The sequence below is a fragment of the Harpia harpyja genome, chromosome 14 (genome assembly GCF_026419915.1).
Source record: "Harpia harpyja isolate bHarHar1 chromosome 14, bHarHar1 primary haplotype, whole genome shotgun sequence".
Classification (NCBI taxonomy): Eukaryota; Metazoa; Chordata; class Aves; order Accipitriformes; family Accipitridae; genus Harpia; species Harpia harpyja.
In genome coordinates this window covers 37,272,077-37,297,552 of record NC_068953.1, presented here as the reverse complement: position 1 = coordinate 37,297,552, position 25,476 = coordinate 37,272,077, and the positions used below count along the sequence as shown (strand labels likewise).

Genomic DNA, 25,476 nt, shown 5'->3' with positions numbered 1-25,476 from the left:
CCTGCATCACTCTGGGTACTGCCCTCCTAAAAGGCGTTAACTCCCCCTGAAGGGCTTAATTAGCACCAGGACAAATTGGGGACCACAAGCCGGGACAAGAACCGACCCTTTTTTGGGATACGGGAGAAGTGGCACGGCTGGGGAGCCGCGATGACTTGAACTCAGCCTAGAGGAGGGAGCCTGGTGCCCAGGCTCCCACCCTGAGCCCCCTCATCCCCGTGCCGACAAGGGGTGAACCCCAGGAGTGGGTGCCCCACCGGGGGCAGAGCATTTAGGGACCCCATCCCGGGAGCGGGTGCACTGGAGGCAGCGGCAATCTGAAGGCAGCAGCTTTCCTGAGCGCCGAGAGGGAGCCTGAGCACGGCAAACCACAGATCGAATCACCCAAGCGATGAACCCGAAGATAGATGCCATCGCTGCCGAGTCTGAGAAGCCTCAAAAAGAAAATTGAAAACCACACGGCCAAAATTTGACTGATTCAGTCAAACTTCACCTCCCCGGGCTCACATGGACCCTGCGGGGCTGCCTGTGCTGGTCCCCATCAGTCGGGTCCCCGAGGCCCCCCCCCGGGTGCTCACCCACCACGGAGGATGCTGGTGGCTGGAGGGGCAAAGAGTTTCCCTGGGTGCATCAGAGCTCGGAATCACCACCCACCTTGCCCCAAAGGCCATTTTCCCGAGTGCTTATGTCTTAAAAAAATTTTAAAAATTTAAAAAAAAAAAAAAAATAGTGGTTTCTTTTGAGGCTGGTGTCTACTGTGCTTATGGTGCCAGCAAGTTTGATGCCTCAGCAAGGAGCAGGTTTGTTGCTGCTCAGCCGATTTCAGTTGCTAATGAAGAGATGAATCACACAGGAAGTCGAGAGAGAAGGAAATTCACAGCAAAAAGAAGAAAACAGAGCAGGTATTTGCTTAGAGGACAGGTAGAAACCCCCCTCTCTGCTCTAGAGAAATGTAAGACTGAGTTATTTCAAGAGGGAGATTATATGGGAAATAATGTGTGTTTTAGAATAAGTCAGCATAAACCCAAAACATCCTCTAGAAATTAGAGGAGGCTGCCTTGAGAACCTCGTGCCACACGTCACAGCATTTAAAAGTCTTTTTAGGAGGAAAAGGATGTTACAGAAATTACAGATTAAAAAAAAAAAGCCCCATGAGACTGAAAACCAGGGAGAAGATTTTGGTGAGATTTAGTTTTAAGAGTTCGGCTGAATGACTGGCAGCAGAGATGTGTCCAAGTACGGATGAGGAAGAGTGTTTCTGGTGAAAAGTTAAGCAAATGTATTAACCAGCTCAAGCTTAAAGGGATTATCTGCCACGTCAAGTGAATTGCAGTTCTGTCCAGCGAGGTAAAAATTAACACGGATATTTTTTTTTATGACCATAACTCCAAATAATAAGCTTTACTATCCTCCCATTTGCTCATTTTAATATATAGTAACTATTATATATTACATACTAGTATAGAATATCTAATAATTAAATATATAATAATTATTAGATAATTGCATTACAGTTTGACCAAAGAAAATATTACAGCAGCACATGATCAATGAACTCCAGACAAAGCAATCGTGTGTAAACATCAGAGCTGAGGGACTGGAAATTCAGAGCTGGCTCCTCCCAGCTACTTATTTTCTTTGCAGGAATCAACTGCTGCTGCCACAAAACTGCTATAAATTAAAAAATGCCATAAGGGAAAAAGAATGGTTGTGAGGCCAAGGAGAGGAGAATTCAAACACTGGCTTCTCGGTCTTTGTTCAGTACGGTCCTTAATCACCTGCATTAATCATTAGGCACATTCCTAAGCCCTGTGCTGAACTGGGGCCAAAAAGAGCGTGAGTGGCTTCAAACGTCTCGGTGAGCTGGGGCTGAGGTAGATCCCTTCCCGAAACAACCCAGATAGCCAACTCCCCATCAATAATCATTACGTTGCCTTTATGTTGAGTAAATGTAAAGCTCATTCTCTTGGGAAACCTCCAAGGGAACCATTTTCCTCCCCTTTTTCCTGCCACCTGCCATCTGAAGATGCTCGGAGGTTTTGGTTTCCAATAAAACCATGCTCAGATTATGGTGTTTTGAGGCACCCCCCATGCTGCGCAAGGAGCAACTTGGACTATAGTGGAAGAAAAAGCTATTCGAAAAGTAGAAATCTTTATTTCTCACGCCCTGTGGGAGCTGGGCCTCTGCCACCGCTTCACTCTATGGCCTTGGGCAACTCACTTAATCTTGTAGCATCTGTGTCATTGGGTTAATCGTACTTATGGGCCTTTTATGAGGGTTAATTATTAGTTGGGGAAGGTTTGTGTGGACCTTTTCAGATGCAACTCCTTGGATAAATGCTAAACGTTAATGCTGGCAGAGAGGCTTGGGGCTTGACCCCTTGTGCTGTGTGGGTGGGTGTCCCCTGGGCGGCGGGGGGCGGGGCGGGCTTAAATCCAGGAGGAGAGTCTTTTCTTTGGGGTGGGGGGGTGACCGTGAGGGGGGCTAGGAAACCATCCCCAAACCGTCGGTGGATCCCTCAGCTTCAGCTTCCCTCTGTCCCTACATGTGAGATGGGAAAAGCGCTTGTGTGCGGATGGACAGACTCCTGTCCGGCCAGACCCGGGCCCTGCGCCTGCATCCAGCCCCCCATCCCGGGGTGGGGGGGGGGCATTCCTGTGCAGGGGCTCCTCTGAAAGGGGGGGTCTCCCTGTAACGGGGGCTCCTCTTTAACAGGGACTGCCTGCCATGGTGGCTTTTCCCTAATGGGGGCTCCGTACAATGGGGGGCTCCCCTTAACGGGGCTCCCCCCCAGCGTAGGCTCCCCATAGAGCCACTCCTCCATAACGGGGGGCTTGCTGCAACGGGGACCCTTCCATAACACGGGCTCCCCGCTGGGGGGGTTCCCCCTAACGCGGGGGGAGGGGATTTTACTGTACCGAGAGTCCCCGCGCCGGGCAGAGCGGGGCAGAGCCCCGACAGGCTCAGCGCACATGTGGCGGGCTGTCCATCCCATCCCATCCCGTCCCGTCCCGTCCCGTCCCGTCCCGTCCCGTCCCCTCCTCCGGCCGGCCCACACTCACACCCAGCCCTCCCTCCTCCTCCTCCCTCCTCCTCCTCCTCCTCCCACTTCCTCCGCACAATGCAGGCTGCCGGCCGAGCGGGGCAGCGGCAGCAGGCCCCCCCCCGCCGCCGAGCCCCCCGTCCGACCCCGTAGAGATGCTCCGGGGGAGGCACCGCGCCGTCGCCGCAGGTGAGTGCGGGGCCGGAGCCGACCCCCCCCCCCCCCGCCCGGGTTGCCCGCGGAGCCGGAGGGATGCGGGGCGGCAGCCGGGACCGGGGAGGGGGGGGCTGTGTGTGTGTGTGTGTGTGTGTGTCTGGGACCCCCGACCGCAACGTCCCCCGCTTGCCTTTGAGTTCCCCTCGATGGGCAGAGCTCCCGGCCGGGGGTATGCGCCCCAGGAGGGTTCCCCCCCCCCCCCCGGCTTTGCTGTACCCCATCTTAAGGGTTGCCTGCAGCTCAGCTGGTTCTCGTTGGGCGATGCTGGGAAGAACGGGCTTCAGGCTCCGCTTCCAGGGTTTTTACCCATTTATGGACACTTCGGTTCGAGCGCCTTCGGCCTCCCCCCCCCCCGCCTCCCCGCCAGAGCGTAAACCCGCCGAGGGTTATTTGAGGGGCTCGCGATAGCATCGCCCCCGCAAATGTCGTGGTCGCGGCGGAGCGGAGGGGACAGAAGGACGGACGGCGGCCGTCCAGCCCTCGCCAGGTCCGTGCCTGACCGTGGCCAACCTGGGACGTGACGCCGACGGGTCGGAGTTGGATCGGTGCGTTTGGACCTGCGTATCGGAGGGGGTTTAATCCCCTAAATATTCAGATGTCGGTCTGGAGGCCGTCGCTCTGCCCATCTGGTGGCTGCTACGGGCTTAATTAAGTTTTTTTTAGAAAAGTGACTATTGCTGGGGCTTTTTCAGGAACAACAACCTAATCTGCAATACAAGCAACGGCTTGCTGCCCGTGCTGGGTGAGGATACTCTCTTAAAAAGCAGCTGGCTTGGTCCCGGTGAAGGCTCTGGCTGGGCTTTTGCCTACCTGGGAAAAGCTCAGGAGCTGCAAACTTTTTTGAAGAGGGATAAGGTATGAAATGAGGGAGCTGGGACCGCTGAGGCCTCTTGTTTGCCCCCCCTAATGACCTCAACGGGGGGAGCCTCGCCAGCGATCGCATCCAAACCCACCGGCGAGATGGGAAAGGTGACCTCCTCGGCAGGGACCCAGAGTCCCCGCGATTGTGAAACCCGCGTTGCAGCCGGATGGGAAACCACCCTCTTACCGGGGGAGCCGTCCACTCGCTTTGGGGTGACACGGGGAAAGTCCCCTCCGTTAGCGGCCCTCCGCCACAGGACCCCGGCGGGGTGTCTCGGGGTGTGGGGGGGACTGTGGGCTGGCTGGGGATGCCCGACGCCAGCGGGCTTGGGAGATTTGGGGTTTTATTTCTTGATTCCTGCGGGCTGCCTGGGAGTTGGCGGCTGTTTCTTCACGTCACGTGGCGATGGAGGAGGCGGGAGGCTGTGATGAGAAGCTCCCGCTTATTACTGCCGCGTTCGGGCATCGCATCCTGGGGAGGAAATGCCGGGGAGCCGTGTGCTGTGCCTGACTGCCCCGGCGATAACAGACACGGCCACGCTTGTTCGGAGCCGTCGGAGCAAAAAGAGACGTCTGAGCCATCCCCAGCAGCATCGGTAGGCCAAGGAACCCCGGCGGAGGGGGCACGGGAGCCCTCCCGTGCCCTTTCGACATCCGAAACGTGGCGGATAAAGCTGGCCGTGGCCCATGAGCGCTGAGCGGGGAGGTTTTGCTCGCACGCGGCGGGGCGGCACGTGCTCCTTTTTATTTGGTTTTACTCTTCTCCATCCTGGCCAAGCAGCCACTTCTGGGAAAAACCCCTGCAAAGAAGAAGGAGGGGAAAAAAAAATTAAAAAAAAAAAAAAAAAAGAAAAGGGGAATAAATCGCTTGTGTTGAATCCACCCACTGCTTTCCCCAGCTGTGAGGTTTTGGTATCGCAAGCACTGGCCACACGTGTTAGCGTTCGCCCAGGCGTCCCCCCAGCCCCGATTCCCACGTGCCCCTCTCCTCCCTGCGGCCCCCGGCCCCGGCAGCTCTCCCGTGGCTGGGGGAAAAGAAGGAGGGCATCGCCGCACCGGCTGCAAGGGGATAGTCCCAGAGGGGAAGGGCTGATGGTGACAGCGAAAGCAGAGCTGTTTTCTTGGGTCTGAAATGGCGCAGGTGTCAGGACGGCGGCAGCCGGGGCAAAGCCCCAGTGTATTTCATAGAAAGAGGGAGCCCATTAGCGCCCTCACCCTAATGAGGTTAATGAGTTCAACCCCTATCAGACGTCAGAGAATCCAAGTGCCTGGCTCCGGCCACCGCAGTGGGATGACTTGCTCTGTTCTGCATCCCTCCAGCAAGGCTGGAAGTCGGAGCTGGCCGCCCGCTTTCCCACGGAATTGGTGGGAAGGGGTTGGGGTGTTCCCGAGGGGAAAGGTCTCCTTGTAATGGCGTTACGAGGCCTTTTCCTTCCTCCCCTCCTAAAGAGGGGTCTCCGCTGCCGTGATTGCAGGCGGTTTGGAAACGGGGCGATTGCGTCGGCGCTGCCGATGTGCCCGGCGGCGTAACCTGGTCCCGCGGTGACGGCAGGGCCGGTTGCACAACGTCCCCGGCGCCGCGGGTTTTGTAGATCAGCGCGTTTCAGGGAAGGGGGGAAAAAGCAGTGGGGAAATGTCGGAAGTCACAAGATCCCGGGTTTCTGTCCCAACTTGTCCACCCCAAGCATCGTCACCCGCGTGGAAGGGATCCCATGCCTGCTTCTCCCTCCCACGCAGTATCTCTCGGGGAGATGGATTTAAACACCACCCTCCCCCAAAAAAACCCTCTCAGGCCGCCGGTGCGGGGGGACAGCGGTCGGCTGGAAAGGAAAATAACCCAGTTTGGGATCTCCGGCCTGCCCTCCCGCTTCACATCCTCCCAATCGGGGTGTAAGGAGAGCCTGCGGCTCGTTTTGGGGGGGGACACGTGGCAACGTGCAGCCGACTTCTCCTGGGGACGGGCCCCTAAAATATCCCAGGCAGCATGTGGTGATGGAGGAGCCTGCAGCAACGCGCCGGGGCGAGGAGGCACCGTGCGGGTCGACCTCCTGCCTTGGGCCAAGGTCTCGTGTGGAAAGCAGGGTTTTGGGGTTTTCTCCAATCTTTTTCAATTTGAAGGGAGCATTTTCCCTGGATCTAAGGGATGGCAAATTTAATTGGTACTGGACGTCTCGGAAATTGCCCGGAGGCTCCTGAGGATAAAGCTGTTGGAAATGATGCGGTCGCCCCATGACCCCTTTCTTTGGGGAGCTGCTTCTGAGCGTGCAAGTGGGGAGACGAGCTTCTTTCTTGACCACGGGGAAGCGTTGACACTCCAAAGAAGTTTTCAGAGGAGTCCGGGGAAGAAGCATCCTCCCTGGAAAGCGAGAAATGGGTGAAGGTTGGGAAAGAAACCCAACGCGAAGGAACGGCAGAGGGGTGCAGCCCGCTCAGTCATGCCAGAACTGCTGTTTTGGGCAGAGCTGCAGCTGGGCAGGGGCACCCGCACCCACGGCTGGGTGGCCGGTGGACCTGTGAGCCCTGTTTCTGCCTGTAAGGGGTCTGGCAGGGCTCTGCCTGCACGGCAGGGAAAGCTGGCAGGGTGTAGCGTGCGGCTTGCCAGAGCGGGCTGCGTGCGGCTCGGCTCTGGACTCCGGCCGTGCTGCAGAGCAGAGCCACCGCGCTCGGGTCTCTTATCTACCCTTGCAAGTCTCCCCAGTTATCTGCTCCCTTTCCCCTTCTGCGGGCAAGGCTTTTATCTTATCTCCACGCTCTCTTCCTCCATTTCCTTCTTTGCTTCTCTGCTAATTTTTGCCACAAAAAGAAAAAAAACCACGGGGGGGTGAAGAACAGACACGAGATCCTACTGCAGGAAGTCCATCCATGGGCTTAGGGGACGCTGGGTGATGTATGGCCATGCTGGGAGGATGCTGGGTGATGTTTGGCCATGCCGGGAGGATGCTGGGTGACGTTTGGCCATGCTGGGAGGATGCTGGGTGACGTATGGCCATGCTGGGAGGATGCTGGGTGACATTTGGCCATGCCGGGAGGATGCTGGGTGACGTTTGGGCATGCTAGAAAGATGCTGGGTGATGTTTGGTCATGCTTGGGAGATGCTGGGTGATGTTTGATCATGCTGGGAGGATGCTGGGTGACGTATGGCCATGCTGGGAGGATGCTGGGTGACGTATGGCCATGCTGGGAGGATGCTGGGTGACATTTGGCCGTGCTTGGGAGATGCTGGGTGATGTTTGGCCATACTTGGGAGATGCTGGGTGATGTTTGGCCGTGCTGGGAGGATGCTGAACCGTGGTCCAGCAATGCTCAGGCGCGTCTTGGGGCTCTCTTGGGTGATGTACACGATGCTTAGGTGATGCTGGGGGAATACTGGATGAAGGTCCAGTGATGCTCTTGGGGCCCAAGCAATGCGCAAGTGTCTCAGTGGGATGCTCAGGAGATGCTGGGCAGTACTGGGAGGATGCTGGGTGATGCCAGGAGATACTGGGGCGATACTTGCACTGCTCAGGGGATGCGGGGTGATGCCCGGGAAGGCTGAGAGATGCTGGGACGGTCTGCCAGCTCCACCTGCTGGCATGCACCGCCTGACACTGCAGACCAGCACCCAGGTCCCACCTCAGCACCAGCCCAAAATCAGACGAGACCATAAGGAAGAAGGTCCCCCTGAGCTGCAGGCTGCTGCCTTGGGGGAAAAGTCTCAAATTAGCTTGGAATTTCACCTTCATCTGAGCCGACCCGGCTTTGCTCCCTGCTGCCTGCAACAGACCCTCGCTGGGGCTTTGAAAGCAAAGCAGCGAGAGCTTTTCAGGGCTTTTCCAAGGAGACGAAGGGAGGAATGCTCAGCCAGCCTACCAGGATCCTCCCCCGCCGGCTTCAGGCTCCCATCCTGGCTTAGTGCAGGGCTGCCCCAGCCAGCACCGAGGGAGGGGAGCGCCTGACCGGATCCCTAGCTTCCACGCTGAGGATCAAATGTTGCTTCTCAGTTGGGGTGGGCTGGCTTTTTTTAGGATCTCTGCCAGGTGCCGGGAGGATGGGAGAAGGGAAGCGAGTGCCTGTTGCCCTTGGCAGAGGCCGACTGTGAGACGAGCAGGGCTTCCCACAGATCCCCTCTCCTTTAGCCTTCCAGCGTGATGTTGAGCACGAATAAGGAAAAGCTGCACGTTAGAACCAACATGCTTTCTCCAGCCAGGGCGTGGGCAAGGTGACTTTTGGGGAGCTCTCGGCGGACCCTGTCACGCCGTGCCATTCCACCACAGGCTGAGTGCTTGCCATGGGGACTTGCTTTGCTCACGATTTATTTTGTCTCTCTCTCCCCCATTCAGAAAGGCCAGCTCACCTCTCCCATCGCACGTCCTGGTCGGGACACCGGCAGCAAGGTATAAATGGCCTCGAAACGGCATTTGGAGTCTCTGGACCCCACGATTTTCAACAAGCTACCTCGGCTGGAAACGGAGCCCGCCGCCAGCTTCCCCGCTGGCCTTTGCAAATCCAGCCCCGTGCCCAACCCCAGCTCCGAAAACCATTTCAACTACAAGGGCTCCTACTTCGCCTGCCCGCTGCAAAGCCCCGATGGCCCCGAGCAGCCCCTGGCACGCTGGAGCCCGGCGACCGCCTACCTGCACTATGGCACCGGTGCCGGCAGCCAGCCCGTGCCGGCGGAGGGGCCGCTGGTGAGCTGCCTGCTGTACCGACCCGAGGGCCCGGGGACCGGGCTGCAGCCCCCGGGCGCCGAAAAGGCCAAGGACCGTCCAACGCGGGAGCCGCTGATGGTGAGGGAGAAGTGGTCCAGCCCGCCGCCAGCTCCGGGACACCCCTTCCCGGTGAAGAAGCCGGTGGTGGTGAACAAGGCGGCCCCCCTGGCTGTCCCCAAGCCGGTGTACAGAGCCCCTGCGTGCTTTATGGACCCCAGGATGGCTCTGCCGCTGGGACCCCCGGGCGGAGAGCCTGCGGCAGAGACCGGGGGATGCAGACTGGGCTCTGCCCGCTGCCGCCCCTGCCAGCCACCCTCTCCACCCTGGAGAGCCCCGCGGCGGCACCGGGCTGCACAAGAGGGGTCCCCGCTCCAACCCTGGCCTCCCACCGCTGCACCCCAGCCTGGCGCTGCCCGCCAAGGAGAAGGTGGGCTCCCCCGTCGCCTTCTCCCCCTACTATGCCGCCTTTGAGAAATACAGGGGCCCCCCCGGCAACCCCTTCCTGGAAGCCAGCTGCCCTACCACCCACAGCCAGAGGAAGGTGCCCGAGGCCTCCAGCCTCAGCCCGGACCCCTGGGCCAAGCTCCAGCCACCCACCGCCAGCCCGGTGTACCGGGAAAGACCGCCGGTGTGCTACCCGCACACCCACTACCCGCTGCCCCTCCATAAAGCTGCCCTCCTCTACCACCCCCCGGCTCCCACCATGGAGGCACAGCCCAGCGCCCTGCCTGGCGCCTACAAAGGTTTCGGCTTTGCGGGAAGCGGGGAGCCCTTTCCCGGCTCTTACCTTAAGCCTCAAGCCCCAAGGAGCTACTTTCCCAGCCCCTTGGACACCTACGTGCCGAGGGCGGCCGGCACCGGCGCGGCGGCATCGCCACCCGCCAAGTCGGTGGTGCTGCCGAGGGACGCCGAGCCGCCGCGGCGAGCTGGCTACGTGCCGGGCCCCGGCTTTGCCTTCAGCCCCGGCGACGTGACCGTATTCGGTACCTCTTTTGCCGGCATGGAGCCGGGCTGCGAGTGGCACCGGGTGGAAAGTCCCCAGCAGCGAGTGGCAGTGAGGCACGATGGTGCTTTCCAACCCATCTGTGCCCCAGAGAAGGTGCCCGGGGGCTCCGGGGGGCTCGCAGAGATGTTTTTCAAAGGAGAAGGGGGCTGGGTGAAACCCAGCCAGGGGGAGCAGGAGCCCCCTTACCCGGGGAGGAGGAGGGCCAGCCCGGCCCCCCAGGAGACCCCCCATGGGGGACCTCCAGCTCCCATCATCGTAGGGAAGGGAGATGCCTGCAAGGTCAAGGATGCAGCCAAAGAGCTTGTCCCCCTTTCTCCGCCCGCCTCCCCCCCGCAGGGACTGAAAGACCCGAGGGACAGCGAGGTTTCTTCTTCCTCCCCACCCATGCCGGTGATCAACAACGTCTTCAGCCTGGCACCTTACCGAGACTACCTGGAGGGGACCGAGGGCTCAGCCCCGGTCCCCTTCTGCAGGGACCATCTGCGGGGGGACACCCCACCCCAAAACATGGGGGGCAGCCGGGAGCCCTCTGCCCTCAGAGACGTTTTGGTGATGTCCAGCCTGCTGCCCCGCGGGGTCGGTGGCCAGCTGGGGGCTGAAGACGGGCAGCGGTGCGGTCCAGAGCCCAGGGGAAAGCTGTTACAGAAGGGTCCCCGAAGAGCCAAGGCTTGTGCTCCGAGACCCAGGGTCTCAGGAGGGCAGCCCTGATGGGGTGGGGAGTGGGCAGCCGGCCCCCGAGGACATGGTGCTGGACCTCAGCTTGAAGAGAAAGCAAGCCGGGGAGACCCGGGGACCCGTCAGCCGTGCGGAGGGGACGCCGGACGAGGAGGAGGTGGAGGAGGAGAAAGAGGGTCCTGGGGGGGAGGTGGGGGTGGAAGAGGGGGCCAAGCCCCAGGCGCTGCCCTTGCTGCTCGAGGTGGCCTCTGGGGACAAGAGCAACTTCCAGAGCTCGGCCACCTTCATGTTCAAAAAATACAAGATCCTGCGCTCCCTCCTGCCCGGCGCCGTGCCCCCCCGGCAGGCCGGCAGCCCCTGCGCCCCCCAGCTGAGCCCGCCACCGCCGCCGCCCCCCCCCCAGCAGCATCCCCAGCCCACCTCCGCGGACCCCCCCCACCTCCCCGCCGGCCAGCAGCCCCCCGGCCCCGCAGCCCGGTCCCCAGCCCAGCACCTCCGCTCTGCAGGAGGCTCGCCCGGACCCGCAGCAGCCCCCGCTGCCCGAAGCCCCCCAAGCCACGGGAGAGGAGAACGTCTCGCTTTCCGGGCAGCTGGAGGCCCTGGACCCGCAGACCTCCGCCGATCAGTATTTCACCACCCTGCACACCTGGCTCTGCGATGTTATTTCGTGCTCGGTGTCCAAGTCCTCCCCAGAGCTCCTGCAGGAGTGGTTGAAGAAGGCAGAGCTGGTGGAGGAGCTGGGTGAGATGCCCAAATCCCCCTCCAAACCCAAGAACGGCTCCAGGATCCCCGAACCTCAGAAGGTCACCAAAGGCAAGGAGATCTGGCTGGCTTTCCAGGACGTGGCCGCTCTCCTCGCCAACCTGCTCTCTCAGCTGCAGACCTTCATGTTCGCTCGCAAGTGTCCTTTCCCCCACGTAGTCCGGGCAGGGGCCGTCTTCATCCCCATCCACGTGGTGAAGAAGAAGCTCTTCCCCAAGCTTCCTGGGGCCTCCGTTGACCAAGTCCTGCAGGAGCACAAGGTGGAGCTGCGCCCCACCACGCTCTCGGAGGAGAGGCACTTGCGGGACCTGGAGCTGAAGAGCTGCACCTCCCGCATGCTGAAGCTCCTCGCGCTCAAGCAGCTCCCCGACATCTACCCGGACCTGCTGAACCTCCACTGGCACAACTCCATCAGGCAGCAGCTCGGTAGGTAGCCCGGCATCTCTCCTGGAGGGCTGCTGTCACACCAGTGGGTCCCCGGGACTCTTCCAAGGGAAGCTCCAGCTGCATCTGCCTCCCAGATGCTGCTGTTCGGTGGGAGCGTCCACCGCTTCCACGGTCCTTCGGCATCCTTGTCCTACCGAGGGTTCTGCAGAGCAGAATATTTAGCTTTTCTCCGTGGGTTGTGGAGGGAGAAAGCTGGACCTGGCGGCGGGTGGGTGGAGCTGGGGGGTTTGTCCGTGCCTGCCCGGGTGAGAAAAGTCATCCCGGAGATAGCGAGGAGGTGACGGTCACCTCCAGGCCACCTCTCCCCCTCCAAGCGCAGTGGGGCCGGGCAGCTGAGGAACACGCTGGGATTGGGGCAGCGTGCGTGCCGCGTGCCGGACCTGCCACCCACGGCTGTCCCATCCCACCGGTGACAGTCCCACCACCCCTCCCTGTCCGGACGCCCTTTTGCTGCCGCTCGAGGCCATTGCTGACAGCTTTATTTCTTACAGGTTCGAACTCGCAGGCTGGCCAGCATCCCTCCAAGTAGGTAACTCTTCTTGCGTGTGCATTTATATGTATTTATAGGATTTCTATGTAGTTTTGTGAAGGTGTATGTATATTTGTGTGTATTTACCGTGACGACGGGGAGCTTGGGCTGGCTGGGGAGGTGAACACGAGCGGCTCCGCTGCCTGGGCTGGGCTGGAGCGGGGGTTTGTGGCTGGGGGGGGGATTATTTGGGACCCTGCCTTCGGTAACCACTCTTTCCTCTCCCAGGTAGCCCTGGTGTGGAGGCGCTGAAAGCTGATGGCAAAGCAATAGCCACGGATAGCATGAAGAAAAAGGACGCACGAAGCAACGTGCCAAGGGCAACAGCTGAACCGCATGCCCGTGAGGATGGGAAAAGGAAGGTCCCCCTCGTCCCCAGAGCAGGGTCCTCTCCCGGCAGCGACACGGCTGCCAAGATGAAGGAGGCCGTCACCAGCAGACCTGCAGGGAGATGCTCGGCTCTCACTGGCGGGGCGGCTGCGCCTGAGGATGGGGACAGATCCTGCCGGGACGCTGGTGCCTGGAGGCCATCGGTACCCGCGGGGACCCTCCGAGGACGATGCTCGGGGTGGAAAACAGTGACAGGGACGCATGGTCCAGGGCCATGAGCAGGGATGGCTGGTATGGTACCCTGGCCCATGGGGATGGGCTCGAGCCCCTCGCAGCAGCTGGAGCTGCATTTCTTCTAATGCATCGTCTTTTAGCGCATCTCCCACCTCCATCCACAACCAGCCAGGCTGCAGCCAGTGAACTGGGAGGGAAGGGCTGGAGTTCCAGCAGAGCTGGAGGGCTGAAGCAGTGTTTGTACCCGCAAGAGCAGTATGGAAATGGCCACACCAGCGTTCTCAGCCTTGGAGAAAGGCTGGCTACTGCAGGGATGATTCACCACATCCCCTCCTCTCTCCTCTAACTCACCTCTTCTGCTTTATACATGCCGTTCCCGCTAAACATACCTTCCTCCTGGTTTTTAATCTTTGAAGTGCTACGGAGACTTAAGGCAACGTTAAGGGTCAAGGGAATCGCAACTTCTGTAGTCACCGGACTGACTTTTTGGTTGTTTTAAATGAAGACATTTTAAAAATGTTATGAATTTACCTTTATAAGGAGCTGCTGCCTTCAGGTTATGTGGTGTTTTTTTTAAAAAAAAAAGTAATTTATACTTGTCTTTTTATTTAAACTCACGGTTTCACCTGTTTACCGTGCTGGACCAAGGCGGCGGGAGTGAGCTGTTCAGGCTGAGAGTGTCAGTCCCAATCATAGCTGAAAAAGGCTGCAAGAAAGATTTAAAGACTGTTAAAGAAAACCAAACCACTTTACAACACAGAACCCAGATGTCCCAAAGGAGAACATGGGAGATGCACATTTGGGGATGACCTTGATGGAGACATGGCGACCCTGGTGTGACCGGAGGGGCAGGAGAGGGGAGCGATGCTGCGAGACCTTGGAAGGAGAGATCCTTTCCATCCCGCGGGCGCCGAAAGGTTGATGGGCACCCCAGGAGGAATGCCAGCAGCCGAGGACGGACGGACTTTCCCTCGCCCGGTCTGCAGCAGCGGTACACAGCAGAGGCCTTACAAACTCGACACTCAGGTGTTTCTCCAGCTGATGCAGGGCGTGGAGGAATAAAATGAGGATTATTATTATTTTTCATTTCACTACAGAAAATATTTATTTTAAACTAAGAAAACGGAGGGGAAAAAAAAGAAAAAAAAACCCTACCCAAACCATACCATAGACTCTTTTTAGCCAAAAGGTGTGTTTGCTGGCCTGGGGAGGCGGCGGCTGCCGCTGCCATGTTTTCTGTGGGTGCCTTTCTGGTTTTCGACTGGGATGTACTGGCCATGTGGGGGTCGGGGAAGGGGGGACGCTGCTGTTCTCCTTACTCTCCCTTGCCATGCCATGTTTGTGCATAGCATTGTAAAGCAATTTGGAAAGCAGTGTTTGTTAATAATATTGTAATTTTTATATATATATATAAGGTTCCAGGGAAGAAAGTTCCTTCACTTTATTTAATATTTTGTAAGAATATGAATTTTAAGAGGTGCCTTGCCTGATTAAAAGGGTTTGGCTCGTTTCCAAACACACCGTGCTTCGGTCTCTGCTTGCCAGCATGGGCACGATGGGACCTTTCTGGGGACACGGCCGGTCCCAAATCAGTGCCCAGCATGTCCTGGCCGGCTGGGCAGACCAAGCAACAGGTTTGGGCACCCCCATCCAATGCGCTTGCCTGCTTCTCCCCGCAACAAGCCACGAGCGATGTGCCTCGCCATCATCGGAGGGCTGGATCCAGCATCCGACCTGCCGGGGATGCCCGGGGGTGCAGGGAACCCCTGCGAGTCACCCATCGGTAAGGGAACACATCCCAGCACCTGTGAGGGGTACGTCCGGAGCCCCCCAGATGACAGCCCACGAGGAAGGTGCTGGCAGAGGTGTCTGTGCGTCGGAACCTGGGCAGAAGAGCTGTGGGGTGCAGCAGGGATGGCACTGGTCCCCAGCACTCTTCTGCCTGCTGCTGGGGTGATGCACCCCGGGCTGATTCAGCGGGGACCCCTGAGACACCCTACCCCTTGCGAGCCTCCATGAGAAGCACGAAATCTGCCCGGTTGCAAGAGCCAAGCACTCCAAACCACATTTTCCAGCCCAAATTACTTGAGCCTGGCAGGGAAACAGCACTGCCATGACTCCCCACCCCCCAAACAGGGCATTTTGAGGAGCATCTGTGGCATTTGGGGCCAGTGCTTGGGGAACAACCTACCTGAAGGAACAGGCACAAACACTCCTTCATCTGCTAAGGGTTTAATGAGGAGCAGAGGGAAGCTGGGACCCCTCCAGCCAGGAAAGAGCTTCACCTGCAGGAGTGCAAATGAGATTGTGTGTTAATTGGGAGCAGCTGGAATGGAGACACGCCCCCCCCCCCCCCCCCCCCCCCCCCCCCCCCCCCCCCCCCCCCCGGCCCCTGGGAAATGAGATAAAAGCACAGGACTGGGGAGCAGCTTGGTGCTCTCTGTTTGTGCTATCAGGTAAGGGGTGCTGGTGGATTGGAAAGCCTTGCTGTCCCTGGTGAGGTTGCCTGGGGCGAGGTGGAGGTTCGATGTGATGTCTGAGGCTGGTTACAGCCCTGCTTTGCATCGGGAGCCTCCCTGGCTTCTCCTGAGGGATGCTGAGGCTTGGCACAAATTTTCCTGAGCCGGAGCAGCTGCTTGGTGCTGCTGGAGACCAGGGAGATGTTTTGATAAGGGGCCTTCTGTCCTTGGCTCTGGTGCGTGGGATGCTCTGGGGGTGGGCCAGCCACTGTCACTGGGCTGGGGGGGATAAAGGTTGGAGGGACCCAGCCTAAAGCTCCTGCTGTATCTCTCCACAGCTAGGCTCTCCCCATGGCCTCTCCCAGGCAGAGCCGAGGGGCAGGACCCCCGGACTCCAGGGACATTGGTGCCCTACGGCTGAAAATGATGCTCTGTGGTGAGAGGGAAGGGGCCGTGGCCACGGCCCCGAGTTCTACCACCTGCATAGCTGCCGCTGCCAGCGGGCTGTGGTGCAAAGCCTTCCTGGTGCTGGCCGTCTGCCTGTTTGCCACTGCTCTCCCATACAGCCTGGGGTCTCTGGCTGCTCTGCCCCGGCCCCCCCCGGGCTCCCTGCCTCCTTCCCGTGCTCGGCCAGGCTCGCCAGCCTCCCAGCCAGGGACAGGTGATGATCTGGTGGCCACACGTGGGGACCTGCTCAACGAACCGGCAATGCGGTGGCGTGGGAGCGTGCCGACGGACTCTGCAGGTACCCCAGGTTGCTTCCTGGGGGTGAAAGGAGACGTGACCCGTGGTACAGATGCTGAGGGATGGAGTCCAGGGATGCCGACAGCAGCTGCTGCCTCTCCCTCGACGGCTCGGACCTCACCAGAGCGGCAGCATGGATCCAGGGACGCAAAAGGGCTCAGGATGGGCACGAGAGCGGCTGTGACACTGTCCCCTGCGCGGTGGCTTGGCACAGGGGTCCCTGCTACCTCAGCTCGGCTCCTCCAGACCACAGGCGACCCCAGTCCTGTCTTCCAGCATCACCTTGCTCTAGGAAGCCCCCGTGGCACGGGACCAGGCTCCCGCGATGTGACGCCGGTGCCTGCCGTGACCTTGGCCCGTGGCATCGGGCAGCTAGCGGGCATGGCAGAGCCCCGGGGGTCTGCAGGGGCTGCGTTGCTGGAGGTGGTGCCCACCCAGCTGGTCTCACCTGAGGGGGCTGCTGGGGGGGCTCACGGCCCATCTGATGCCCCAGCACGTGCAGGGTCAGCATGGGTGCTGACAGGTACTCCCTCCCAGAGCCACGGCAGAGCCGACCAGCCTGGAGGTGACCAAATGCTGGCCCTTGGGGCATCCCCTGACCGTTGGACCCACAGAGCAGATCTCAGCCTGGCTTCAAGCTCTAAGCCTCCTGCTGTGGCCACAGCCGGGAATTTGCCTTTTTGGGCCAGAGTTGTGACAGCAGCGCAGGCTCCCAGCAGCATGCCTGCATCTGATGAGTCTGCAGCCAGTGGCTTCTCTGATGTCCAGCATGGAGCTTTAGTTGCCAAAGCCACGATGAGGAGCCATGATGGGCAGAAGAAAGCGGAGAGACCAAGCCCTGGCCTGCCTGACCTTGGTATGGGTGAGGACTGCACTGCTGTTCCTCACCCAGTGCCCCTTCCAGGGCTGCCCTCAGCTCTGCCAACAGAAAGGACATCCAGCTCGAGCGAAACGCATACTGGCGCTGTGTGGGTAACCTCTGCTGTGACACCCGAGGTGCTCTGGGACACACGGCCTGCTGGCACCTTCCCGCATGGCAAAGCTGCTCTGCTGGTGGACACCGTCTTGGCCAAGGTCCCAGAAAATGGGTCTGGACTTCTGGCCACTGTCTTGGCATCACTTCCCAGTGCTGCATTGGCTCAAGATGTCAACCACCCACAAGCGCTGGCTCCCTTCCTTCCTACAGCGGAGTCCGGGGGACCTGCTGTCACCTCAGGGAGACCAAGTGATCGGTCTTCCCCCCCTGCAAGGCAGACTCTGCTGACATCCACTGAAGCCCACCCTTCCCCTGCTCGGACCAGGGCCCCCAGCGCTGGAGGTCCCCCTGTGACGGGGCTGAGCTCGGCAGCCTCTGATACCGTCCCAGAACCTGGAGCGACCAAAGCCTCCTATGAGGATGGAGCTGTTATGGTGGCTTCCCCTTCTCCAAGAGCTGCAGGTGTGACACATGGCTTCTCCCTGGGGTCACGTACCCAGAGGCCATCTCTGCATCTGGATCCGTCCCTTGTGACAGCATCTGAGGATGGACCCACTGCAAGCCGATGCCAGGCCATGAAGGTGGCAGAGATGACTGTGCTGCCTGGACCGGTGGCTGTGGCAGAAGAAGCCGGGCACAGTGAGCCCCGGACAGCATCGGTAGGAGCCACCGCTGCTCCAGCAGGACCTCCAGGGCCCACCCATGCCAGCCCAGGCTCTGTGCCTCTTCCCAGCTCCAAGAACCCTGCTCCGGGGCGTTGCTCTGAGGCCGTGCACCACACCGGCACCACAACCTTGCCATCTCCATCCTACCTGCTGACTTCCACCGGAGCTGTGCGTGCAGCCGGCTCCCTGCCCAGCTCTTGGACCCTCGCTGCACCATCAGGAGTGACCCTTGATGTTCAGTCTGTGTCCCGTCACTCTGTCACCTCCCAGCATCTCCCTGCAGCTGCCAGAGAGACCTTCACCCCAGCTGAGCTGATGACGATGGGCAAACCTGGGTCCTCAGGGGCAAAGCCCCCTGCATCCCACCCCCCCGGGCTCCCCTCTCCTGCACAGCCTCTGCCTGCGCACGTGCTGCCTTTGCGGTTCCGGCTCTTGGGCATCGCTTATGCCGAGGCTCTGAGCAGCAGGGCTTCGGAGAGCTACAGGGAGCTGGAGGAAGAAGTGAGGCTGATGGTGAGCGCAGGAGCTGGTTGGTGGAGATATTGGTATTTATGGGTGTAGGGGTTGCAGCTCAGAAGCTACTGCAGCAAGCCCTGCTGGGGTGAGGAGCCTGCGGGCTGCATCAGCCCTGGCTTGGTCTATCACCTACCTAGGCATGGTGGAGACAAGCAAAGCCCCGGCAGAGCTGGACTGGGGTGCTTGGTTTGAGGCGGGACTGGACTCCCCTTGCCTCCAGCAGCTAACAGGGCCATTACACACCATGTTGGTGTTGGGGTATTCCCTCCCGGGTGCTGGTTCCAGGCTGATGGGAGCCCTGGGTATGCCAGTTCAGCCATGACCATCCCCAGAGACCTGGTGTACCCTGGGCAGATTATGCTGACTTCCCTCTGTATTTATCGCACACCTCCTGGTACAAAGCTTCTCAATTAACAGGTGCTTCTTTCTTCCAGCTAAATCAAATGCTGTCCACCTATGAGACCTTCCTGCAGGCAAATGTCCTTGAGTTTATGTGAGTATGCGGCTCTGCCCTGGGGCAACAGATGGAGAGGGGTGTGTTTGGCTTGGAGGGAAGGGTTTGCCCAGCAAAATGCTCCAGACGGGTCTTGTGAGGGCCTATGCTCCCTCCCCAGGGTCATCATCCCAAGGAATCCTTGGTCGAAAGTGTCTGAAGCTCCAGATAAAGCCACCTGAGACCTCTCTTTGGGTGGGGTGTTAATGTGAGGATGATGGGGCTCTAAAGCTTCTACCAAAGGGGAGGTGGGCTGCCCATCATCTCATCTCCTTCCCAGGAACGGCTCGGTGGTTGTGCGAGGGGAAGCTCTGTTCAGGGGGGATGCTCCTGCTCCCACCAACTCCCACCTCATCCGGACGGTCGTCACGGAGGCAAGCAAGGGAAGGAGCATCTTCAGCTGGCAACTGGAGCCACAATCTGTCCAGTCCAGTGGTAAGCTGTGGAGATCTTCCCACAGCAGAGCTGCTGCTGTCAAGTGTCCTTCCTATACCTCTATCAAAGCCAAAACCTCCCCAGCTTGGATTTCAGCCTTCACCTTCACTTAGCATTCCTTCTCCTGACCCACGCAAAACCCTTTAGCGTGAAGGATGCTGGACACCACATCTGCAGCAGTTGGACCTGTGTGGTCCAGTGCTTCTGCTAAAGTCTCTGCCTTCCCCTCCTTGACCTGCTTCTCCTGTCCTGGGAGGTGGTAGATACCAAGCCCTTCCCACCACAAAAGGTATTCATCTTCCTTCAGCTGCCCTGCTGGCTTCTGCTTTCAGTGTGTGGCAGAGGATGAACTCAAGGCTGACTGATATCTCCCAGGGAAGGTGGAGGAACAGGTATGGGCATAACTGCCTTCTGAACCCTTTCAGGCTTCAACTTGGAGAGCCTGGAGCCGGAGAAGCTGTCCATCTCTCTCACTGCCCTCCAGCTTGGGAGCAGCAGGACAAACTCCCTGGAGAGGCTGATCAGCAAGGTATGGCAAGCCTTGGTGGCTCTTCCAAAGGATGATGCTGCGAAAACGGGTGCTGGCTGCTGCACTGCCTGCCCAGTGGGATAATGTGCCCTAAAGCAGGGGCAGGGTGTGAGCTGTTGTCTCCTCTTCATCTAGGTGACTCAGTCTCTCGATGCCCTCTACCGTGTGAGGAACTTCACTGTTGCCCAGCTCAGGTATGGGATGCAACTACCCTTCTCCAAAGCTCTTCGTTAAGTTACCTTTGCTACCTCTGGTGCGTTCTGCAGCTGCAAAGGTGGAGAGGCTGAGTTGTGCTGCACTAGGAAACCTGGAAGGGTGGTGTGCAGCTGGTGGCAAATACTGCAACTGAGCACCTTCCCTGGGCTGAGTAGTCATGAGCTGCTGAAAAAAAAAAAAAACCAGCAAGGGTGTGCTTGGTGAGCCTGGTCCCAGCTCTCCTGCCTTGCTTAGAGCCCTTCTCTCCCCTTAGAAACCTCGGTGGGGACCTGGAGATTGCTGGAGACCTCTACCTTGACACAGTCATCCATGCCGACGTTGCAGAGGTTCTGCAGGCCTTGACAGCTCTGGCAACCTGCTCCGTGGACCTGACCTCCCTCTCGGTGGAGGGTAAGGACAGTCCCTGTGTGTGGTAGGGCTCGCTGCCAGCTCTGCTGACCTAGCACTCATGTCTCGCCTCTTCAGGAGCCAGGCTTCACCTACGGGTTTACCCGGTCTCCTTCCTCATCACCAACAGACGCTTCAGTGAGGACCTTCTGGATCCACTTGCTATAGAGCACCAGGAGCTCACCAGAGACCTTGAGGATGTGGTAGGCATGGCTGGTGGGAGGGGGCCAGGGTCCTCCCAGGGTGCTGAGCAAAGGAGGCTGAGGACCACTGGAGGACGGGGGACTGCTTTGGGGTTGTCCAAACCAGACCCTCAACTCCAGTGCCATGGCTGCTACCTGCTGGAGGCAGGCACCGAGGCTCTAGCAGCAGCATGTTTTCTCTCTGCTGATGGTGCTTCAGTGGTTCAGGCCACCACGATGCAGCCAGGGACCTGGAGGTGCTGCAGAACTGCAGCCGCCCTGCGTCCCTGCAGTAGTGGCTGTCCCAGTTCCATCATGGCTGTGGAAATGGTGGTCTGGCTGAGTGAAACGCCCCAAAGGCTGTCAGGGAGCTGAGCAAAACTTCTCTTCCAGGTGGCGAGAGCCGTGAGGGACCACAGGAGCTTCCTGCAAGTGGTGATAAGAGGATTCCTGTGAGTGGGAGCAGAGGGTCTGCTGGGGCAGAAGGGAGGGGCAGGGGTGTACAGAGCCAGGGAGGTCTCCCTGTGACCATCAACCAACAGGTCATGGCTGTCGAGTGTATCGTCTCAGCCACAGAAGGATTTGCAGCAGGCAGCTGAGGTCAAGCATCTACCCACTGTCTCAGGAGTGACTTGCTGGACCCCCAGGGATGGCCCTTCCATCCAAAGAGCAGATGCAAAACCAATGCTTCCCTAGGTGCAGAGACATCCTCCTGGGGCCCCTCTGAGCAAAACCAGCTGGGAGTCTGGCTGTGCCCATGGCCACAGCCCAGCATATGGCTGCAGGGTCATGATGGGACCGGCAGCTGCTGGAGCTCTTCCCAACCTTGTCCACAGGCCTGGCTCCTTGATCTGCCATGGGGACGTGGTCTTCCAGCACCCTGCTCCAACCAGCCTGGAAGTTTTGGAGGCACTCGTGCTCTCAATTAGGCCAAACAAGACTTTGGCTGGTTCAGACTTCCAGGTGGACCCATACTCTCTTGCTGTGGGAGGTAAGCTTCCCTTTTGGGGTACGGGTATACAGGTTTCATCAGCTTGTGGCTCCATGCCTGCAGTGTGAGCAGACTAGATCCACAACCAACTAGATCTGGATCCCTTATGCAAAGGGAAGGTGAGATGCCTTGCCTGGTAAGGTGACCAGCTTGCAATGGTTGATCTGGAAGTACAATTCTAGGAACAACCATGCCCTATCCCTCTGCGCAGCCTCGGGGGGGGATGGAGACAGACCCACCTGCTGCAGGCTGGCATAGGACAGGAGGGAAGGGTTACCTGGAAAGAGCATGGAGGGTGTCAAATGGATGTATGTTGGCATCCTATATATCACCTCTCGTCTCCCAAAGGAGAGTGGGTGGCTGCTGCCTTGCGAGGTAGAGCCCCTGTGTCCTGCAGGCTGTCCTAACTGCTGTGCTCTGCTCCAGAGGACACTCTGCAGCCTCCCCTGCCCCAACCAGGCTTTCCTGAGTATGGCGTGGCTATCGTCATCGTGTGCGGCCTCTGCATCATTACTGCTCTGGTCATCGTGCTGGTGGTAAGGGCGATGTCTGTCTGCTGGGGCAAAGCAGTCCTGGTCCCTGTGCGAGGGGAGCACAGAGCAGAGGACCAGCATGGGGCCAGGCGTGGCTGCAGCTTCCATGCTCTCTTCCCTAGTGTCTGAGGACCAGGATGTTCAGCTGGTGGGATGTGGCAGCCCTCTGGGACAGAAGCTACTCTGAAGCAAGGACCCAAACCCTGGAAATGGATAACCGAGGGATCTGGTCACCCTCTGAACAGGCGAGTGGCCTCTACGCTCCCTGGAATTAGTTTCTGTGCCTTGGAGCTGGAGCTTTGAAGCACAGCTGGTGTTCCTGCAGGTCACAGGTCCCTGTTGTACCTGGTGATGGTCCTGGGCAATGCCAGGAGTTGGAGAAACCCCTGGGGGGCTGGAGGGAAGGAGACTTCGCTCCCTGCCCTTGCTGGAGGTGGGCATGGTGACTTGTCCCCCTCTCACCCGCAGGCCCCTGAGGATGCTCAAACAAGCTTGCAAAACAGTGCTGCTTGATGAGAAGATGCAGCTGATCGGGGGGAGCCTGAAGAGGGAGAGATGTTCAGATGATGCTCATCATGCTGCAGCTGCCGAACCCTCCCTGAGAAGGATGAGGGCTCAGGTGTATAAAGGAATAACTTTGTATGTTGAACTTTAATAAACTGTTTATAGAATGTCAAACCTAGCTGTGAATGGTCTCTGTTGCTGCTCCTCCTGCCTGGGAGGGCAGCCCTGCCCTGGGCTAGGAGCTGTAATGGGCAGCTACCAGGCACTGTGTGGCTTATACTCTATACCCAGGCTTGCTTAAGAGCTGCACATTCTTCCTGGCCAAACCTGGCTTTGAGCACCTCAAGCTGTGTGCTGCTGGTCTAACTGGTATCGATAAGCTGAGCTTGGTCCTCTCCAGCTCTTGATTAACTGCTCAGTATTGTTAGTTTGTTTAAAAGGGGGTGGGGGGATTGAGTGCTGGGCTGCTCCTGGGGAAAGCAGCCCTTCCCCGCTCTGCACTGAGCGCTCCCCTTCACCCCAACAGGCAAAGCACCCTATGATGGGGGCTGTTATTGCTGCCTACTTAACTACCAGGCAAAGCGTGGGGGTTTTTTCCACCCAAAAGCTTGTTTTTTTCCCTTTCTGCTGCATGCTTTTCCTCAATGTGTGGGACTGTGCTCTGTGCAGAGGCAGAAAGCAGGCTCTGCATACAGATGCTCGCTTCAAAAAGGGATTTCAGTTGCTTTTTTTTTTTTTTTTTTTTACACTCTCTAATGAAAGGTCATCCAGTCCTGTGGTCCTCCAAAGCAGGTGGGGAAAGCCTCTCTGCAGCCCAGGCAAGGGGCAGGGCTCACCCCATCCTGCTCTGAGGGTGCTTGTCTCTGCTTGCACCCCATGAGGGCTGGTCCCCTGGGAGTAGGGAGACTGGATGCTGCTGGCTGGGACGTGCTGAGCTCCCCTGCTCCTTTCAAAGGGGGAAAGGAGCTAAAACTAACCCTTCCCTGTGCTCTGCAAAACGAGGAACTGTAAAGGGAACAACGCTTAACCCTCATTGTTTCTAAGACTAGTCATATTAGACATATAACTAATGATTAGAGATTGCTTTTGATGTGATTAATAGAATGCACCTGCATTCTAAAACAATATGCATAAGCTGCTCATTTGTCCCATGTGTAGCCCTCATGGTGGCTGGCTTAAAACCCAGTCAAGCTGAATCAACAGAAGAAGGATCATACATCTTAGACCTAAGACATAAGAGTAAGTGATTAACTTTAGAGCAAGATAAATTAATAGAATAGCCTGAGTGATTTTCAGAAATTCAAAGGTGATCTTTGATGTGTAAGAAGATAAGTGATTGTGGTGACCGGAGACCTTCTGCCTACGACCTCTAACTTCAGAAGAACCAGGACACAAGAATTGATGAGATAAGATGGTGATGAATAGTAATGACATGGGAACCGAGATCAAGTGGAACATTACAAAGACTTTGGACTGGGATAATAGGTGGTAAAAAGGTATATAAGACTGAGAAATTTTTGGAAGGTTGCCATTCACTGCGGTAGTGGCCCAACTCTGAGTTGTTAATAAAGCAAACCTAGAGAAACTCATGACTAAAAATTCTTTAACAGGAATGCACTTAGTGCTCCTCAGCTCCCACCCTCCCCTGCCAGCTCCTGCCTGGAAATGACCCACAAGCAGCAAATTCCTCAGGGAGGGGAAAAACCTGCTGCATCCCCAAACCTTGAGAAAATCAGAGCTGAGGTGCTGGAAGGCACAAAGAAGCTGCTACCACCGCTGCGTGTTAATTCAAATCTGTAGGGCTGGCTTTGCGAAGCAAGGGCCGAGAACTTCCTCGGAACTGACTCACCTCCTCTCTTGGATGTCACCTAACCCCAGTGCGTGAGTGAAGAGTAATAAGCGTAACCCAAAGCCTGACCAGCCGGCTTCTGCTGTACTTAAGAGGAGAAAAAAGGAAGCGATTCTATAGAAGTCTCTTTAAAGGCTGGCTTTCTAGAAGTGACTCTTACCCAAAGGCACAGGCGGGAACCACCTGACCTGCAGCCGTGAAAGCGCCAAAACAGGGGCAATCCCAACGGTGGGAAAATAACGGATGATTGTGAATGTGCTCAAGGGACTTGCAGCTGGGGTGTAAAAAAACACATGTATCGTACTAATCGTTTTGTCCTGTGCGTTTGACAAGTAGAACATCTGTGTTCAGATAACATCGGTCTGAGATAGACTCAGAGGCACCTATCGAACGTGCTTGAGATTCCTGCCCTGCCGTGGGAAAGATCAAGGCATGGTGGTAAACTACGTCTCTGCGAACTCCTGAAATACAGGTGAAAACATCAGGTTTGGTGATCCTTCAGCACGGACCGAGCTCTGCGATGCCTGCATCCTCGCTTGTGTGCCTCTGCCTGGGCGCTGCTCCGGGGATCCCCTGGTTGGTGAGGTAATGAAAATAAATTTACTCTTTGCCTTTCATCCGCGGTTTTGCGGTTGTTCTTGCATCCTGCCCATGCTGGCTTGCACGCCAACAAACGGGCCAAGCGAGTGTGCGAGTCAGCCTGGAAAAAAACAAACCATACCGATGAAGAACGAGGCAGGGGGAAAAAAAAAATATACCCTGGTCCATCTAGAAATGACACGATGGGGCGGTTTGGCAGTTGGAGGTTGCTGGGGTGAACGGCCGGGGGCTGGCAGCAGCCGCCGGGTCCCTGCCCGATGCCCTTGAACCCCGCAGCGTCCCCGAGCTCCCACCCGCAGCGTCCCCCTCGCCCGGTCCCCGCCGCAGCCCGAGACCCACTGAGTTTTGTTGGGTGCCGGTACTTCAGATGCCACCGCTGTGTCACCTTGCTGCCGGGTGACCCAGCCGGCGTTGGACCCCTGCTCCGGCCCAGTGCCCGGGAAAGCCGTCGCGATGCCACAGGCTCTGGGCTCCTTCCTGTGCCTTCCTCCTCCTCCTCCTCCTCCTCCATCCCCCCAGCCCTGAGCTTTGGGATCAACTTTAACGTGGCTGTCCCCCTCCTTGTGGAAAGATGCTGAGAAGGTGAAACGAGGGCAGGGTGCTTC

General features: G+C 58.2%; 2 protein-coding genes and 1 long non-coding RNA gene across 5 annotated transcripts; all 3 read left to right on the top strand.

Moving 5' to 3' along the window:
- Window positions 1-3,128: 3,128 nt before the first annotated feature.
- On the top strand, window positions 3,129-4,691 carry LOC128151185 (uncharacterized). The gene is made up of 2 exons (XR_008238295.1): window positions 3,129-3,233; window positions 3,924-4,691. It is a non-coding gene; the product is annotated as an uncharacterized LOC128151185 (long non-coding RNA).
- A 1,503-nt stretch (window positions 4,692-6,194) lies between these two features.
- C14H15orf39 (chromosome 14 C15orf39 homolog) lies at window positions 6,195-14,310 on the top strand. Its single transcript, XM_052808353.1, is given in 6 exon segments — window positions 6,195-8,319; window positions 8,441-9,250; window positions 9,252-10,384; window positions 10,386-10,902; window positions 10,904-11,682; window positions 12,461-14,310. Coding segments are annotated over 5 exon segments (3,555 nt in total). The 5' UTR covers window positions 6,195-8,319; window positions 8,441-8,500; the 3' UTR covers window positions 12,837-14,310.
- An 864-nt stretch (window positions 14,311-15,174) lies between these two features.
- LOC128151183 (uncharacterized) lies at window positions 15,175-22,463 on the top strand. Of its 3 annotated transcripts, XM_052808351.1 has the most exons (12): window positions 15,175-15,248; window positions 15,590-18,149; window positions 18,587-18,645; window positions 18,926-19,080; window positions 19,506-19,609; window positions 19,745-19,803; window positions 20,079-20,215; window positions 20,291-20,415; window positions 20,788-20,846; window positions 21,231-21,385; window positions 21,812-21,921; window positions 22,041-22,463. In XM_052808351.1, exons 2-12 carry the CDS (start codon window positions 15,603-15,605, stop codon window positions 22,191-22,193), a joined length of 3,663 nt encoding a protein of 1,220 aa, XP_052664311.1. In that variant the 5' UTR covers window positions 15,175-15,248; window positions 15,590-15,602; the 3' UTR covers window positions 22,194-22,463. The 3 variants fall into 3 exon arrangements, 2 of the variants coding, with proteins under 2 accessions (XP_052664311.1, XP_052664312.1); XR_008238294.1 differs by lacking the exons at window positions 15,175-15,248; window positions 21,231-21,385 and having other exon boundaries at window positions 15,553-18,149; window positions 22,041-22,141; XM_052808352.1 differs by lacking the exons at window positions 15,175-15,248; window positions 21,231-21,385; window positions 22,041-22,463 and having other exon boundaries at window positions 15,553-18,149; window positions 21,812-21,944.
- Window positions 22,464-25,476: the final 3,013 nt, after the last annotated feature.

Bases quoted from the DNA above. Each gene is read 5' to 3' on its own strand.
- LOC128151183 (XM_052808351.1), top strand. From the start codon at position 15,603: ATGGCCTCTCCCAGGCAGAGCCGAGGGGCAGGACCCCCGGACTCCAGG. The intron at 18,150-18,586 runs GTGAGCGCAGGA...TCTTTCTTCCAG, and splicing joins AGGAAGAAGTGAGGCTGATG to CTAAATCAAATGCTGTCCAC. The intron at 20,416-20,787 runs GTAGGCATGGCT...CTTCTCTTCCAG, and splicing joins CCAGAGACCTTGAGGATGTG to GTGGCGAGAGCCGTGAGGGA.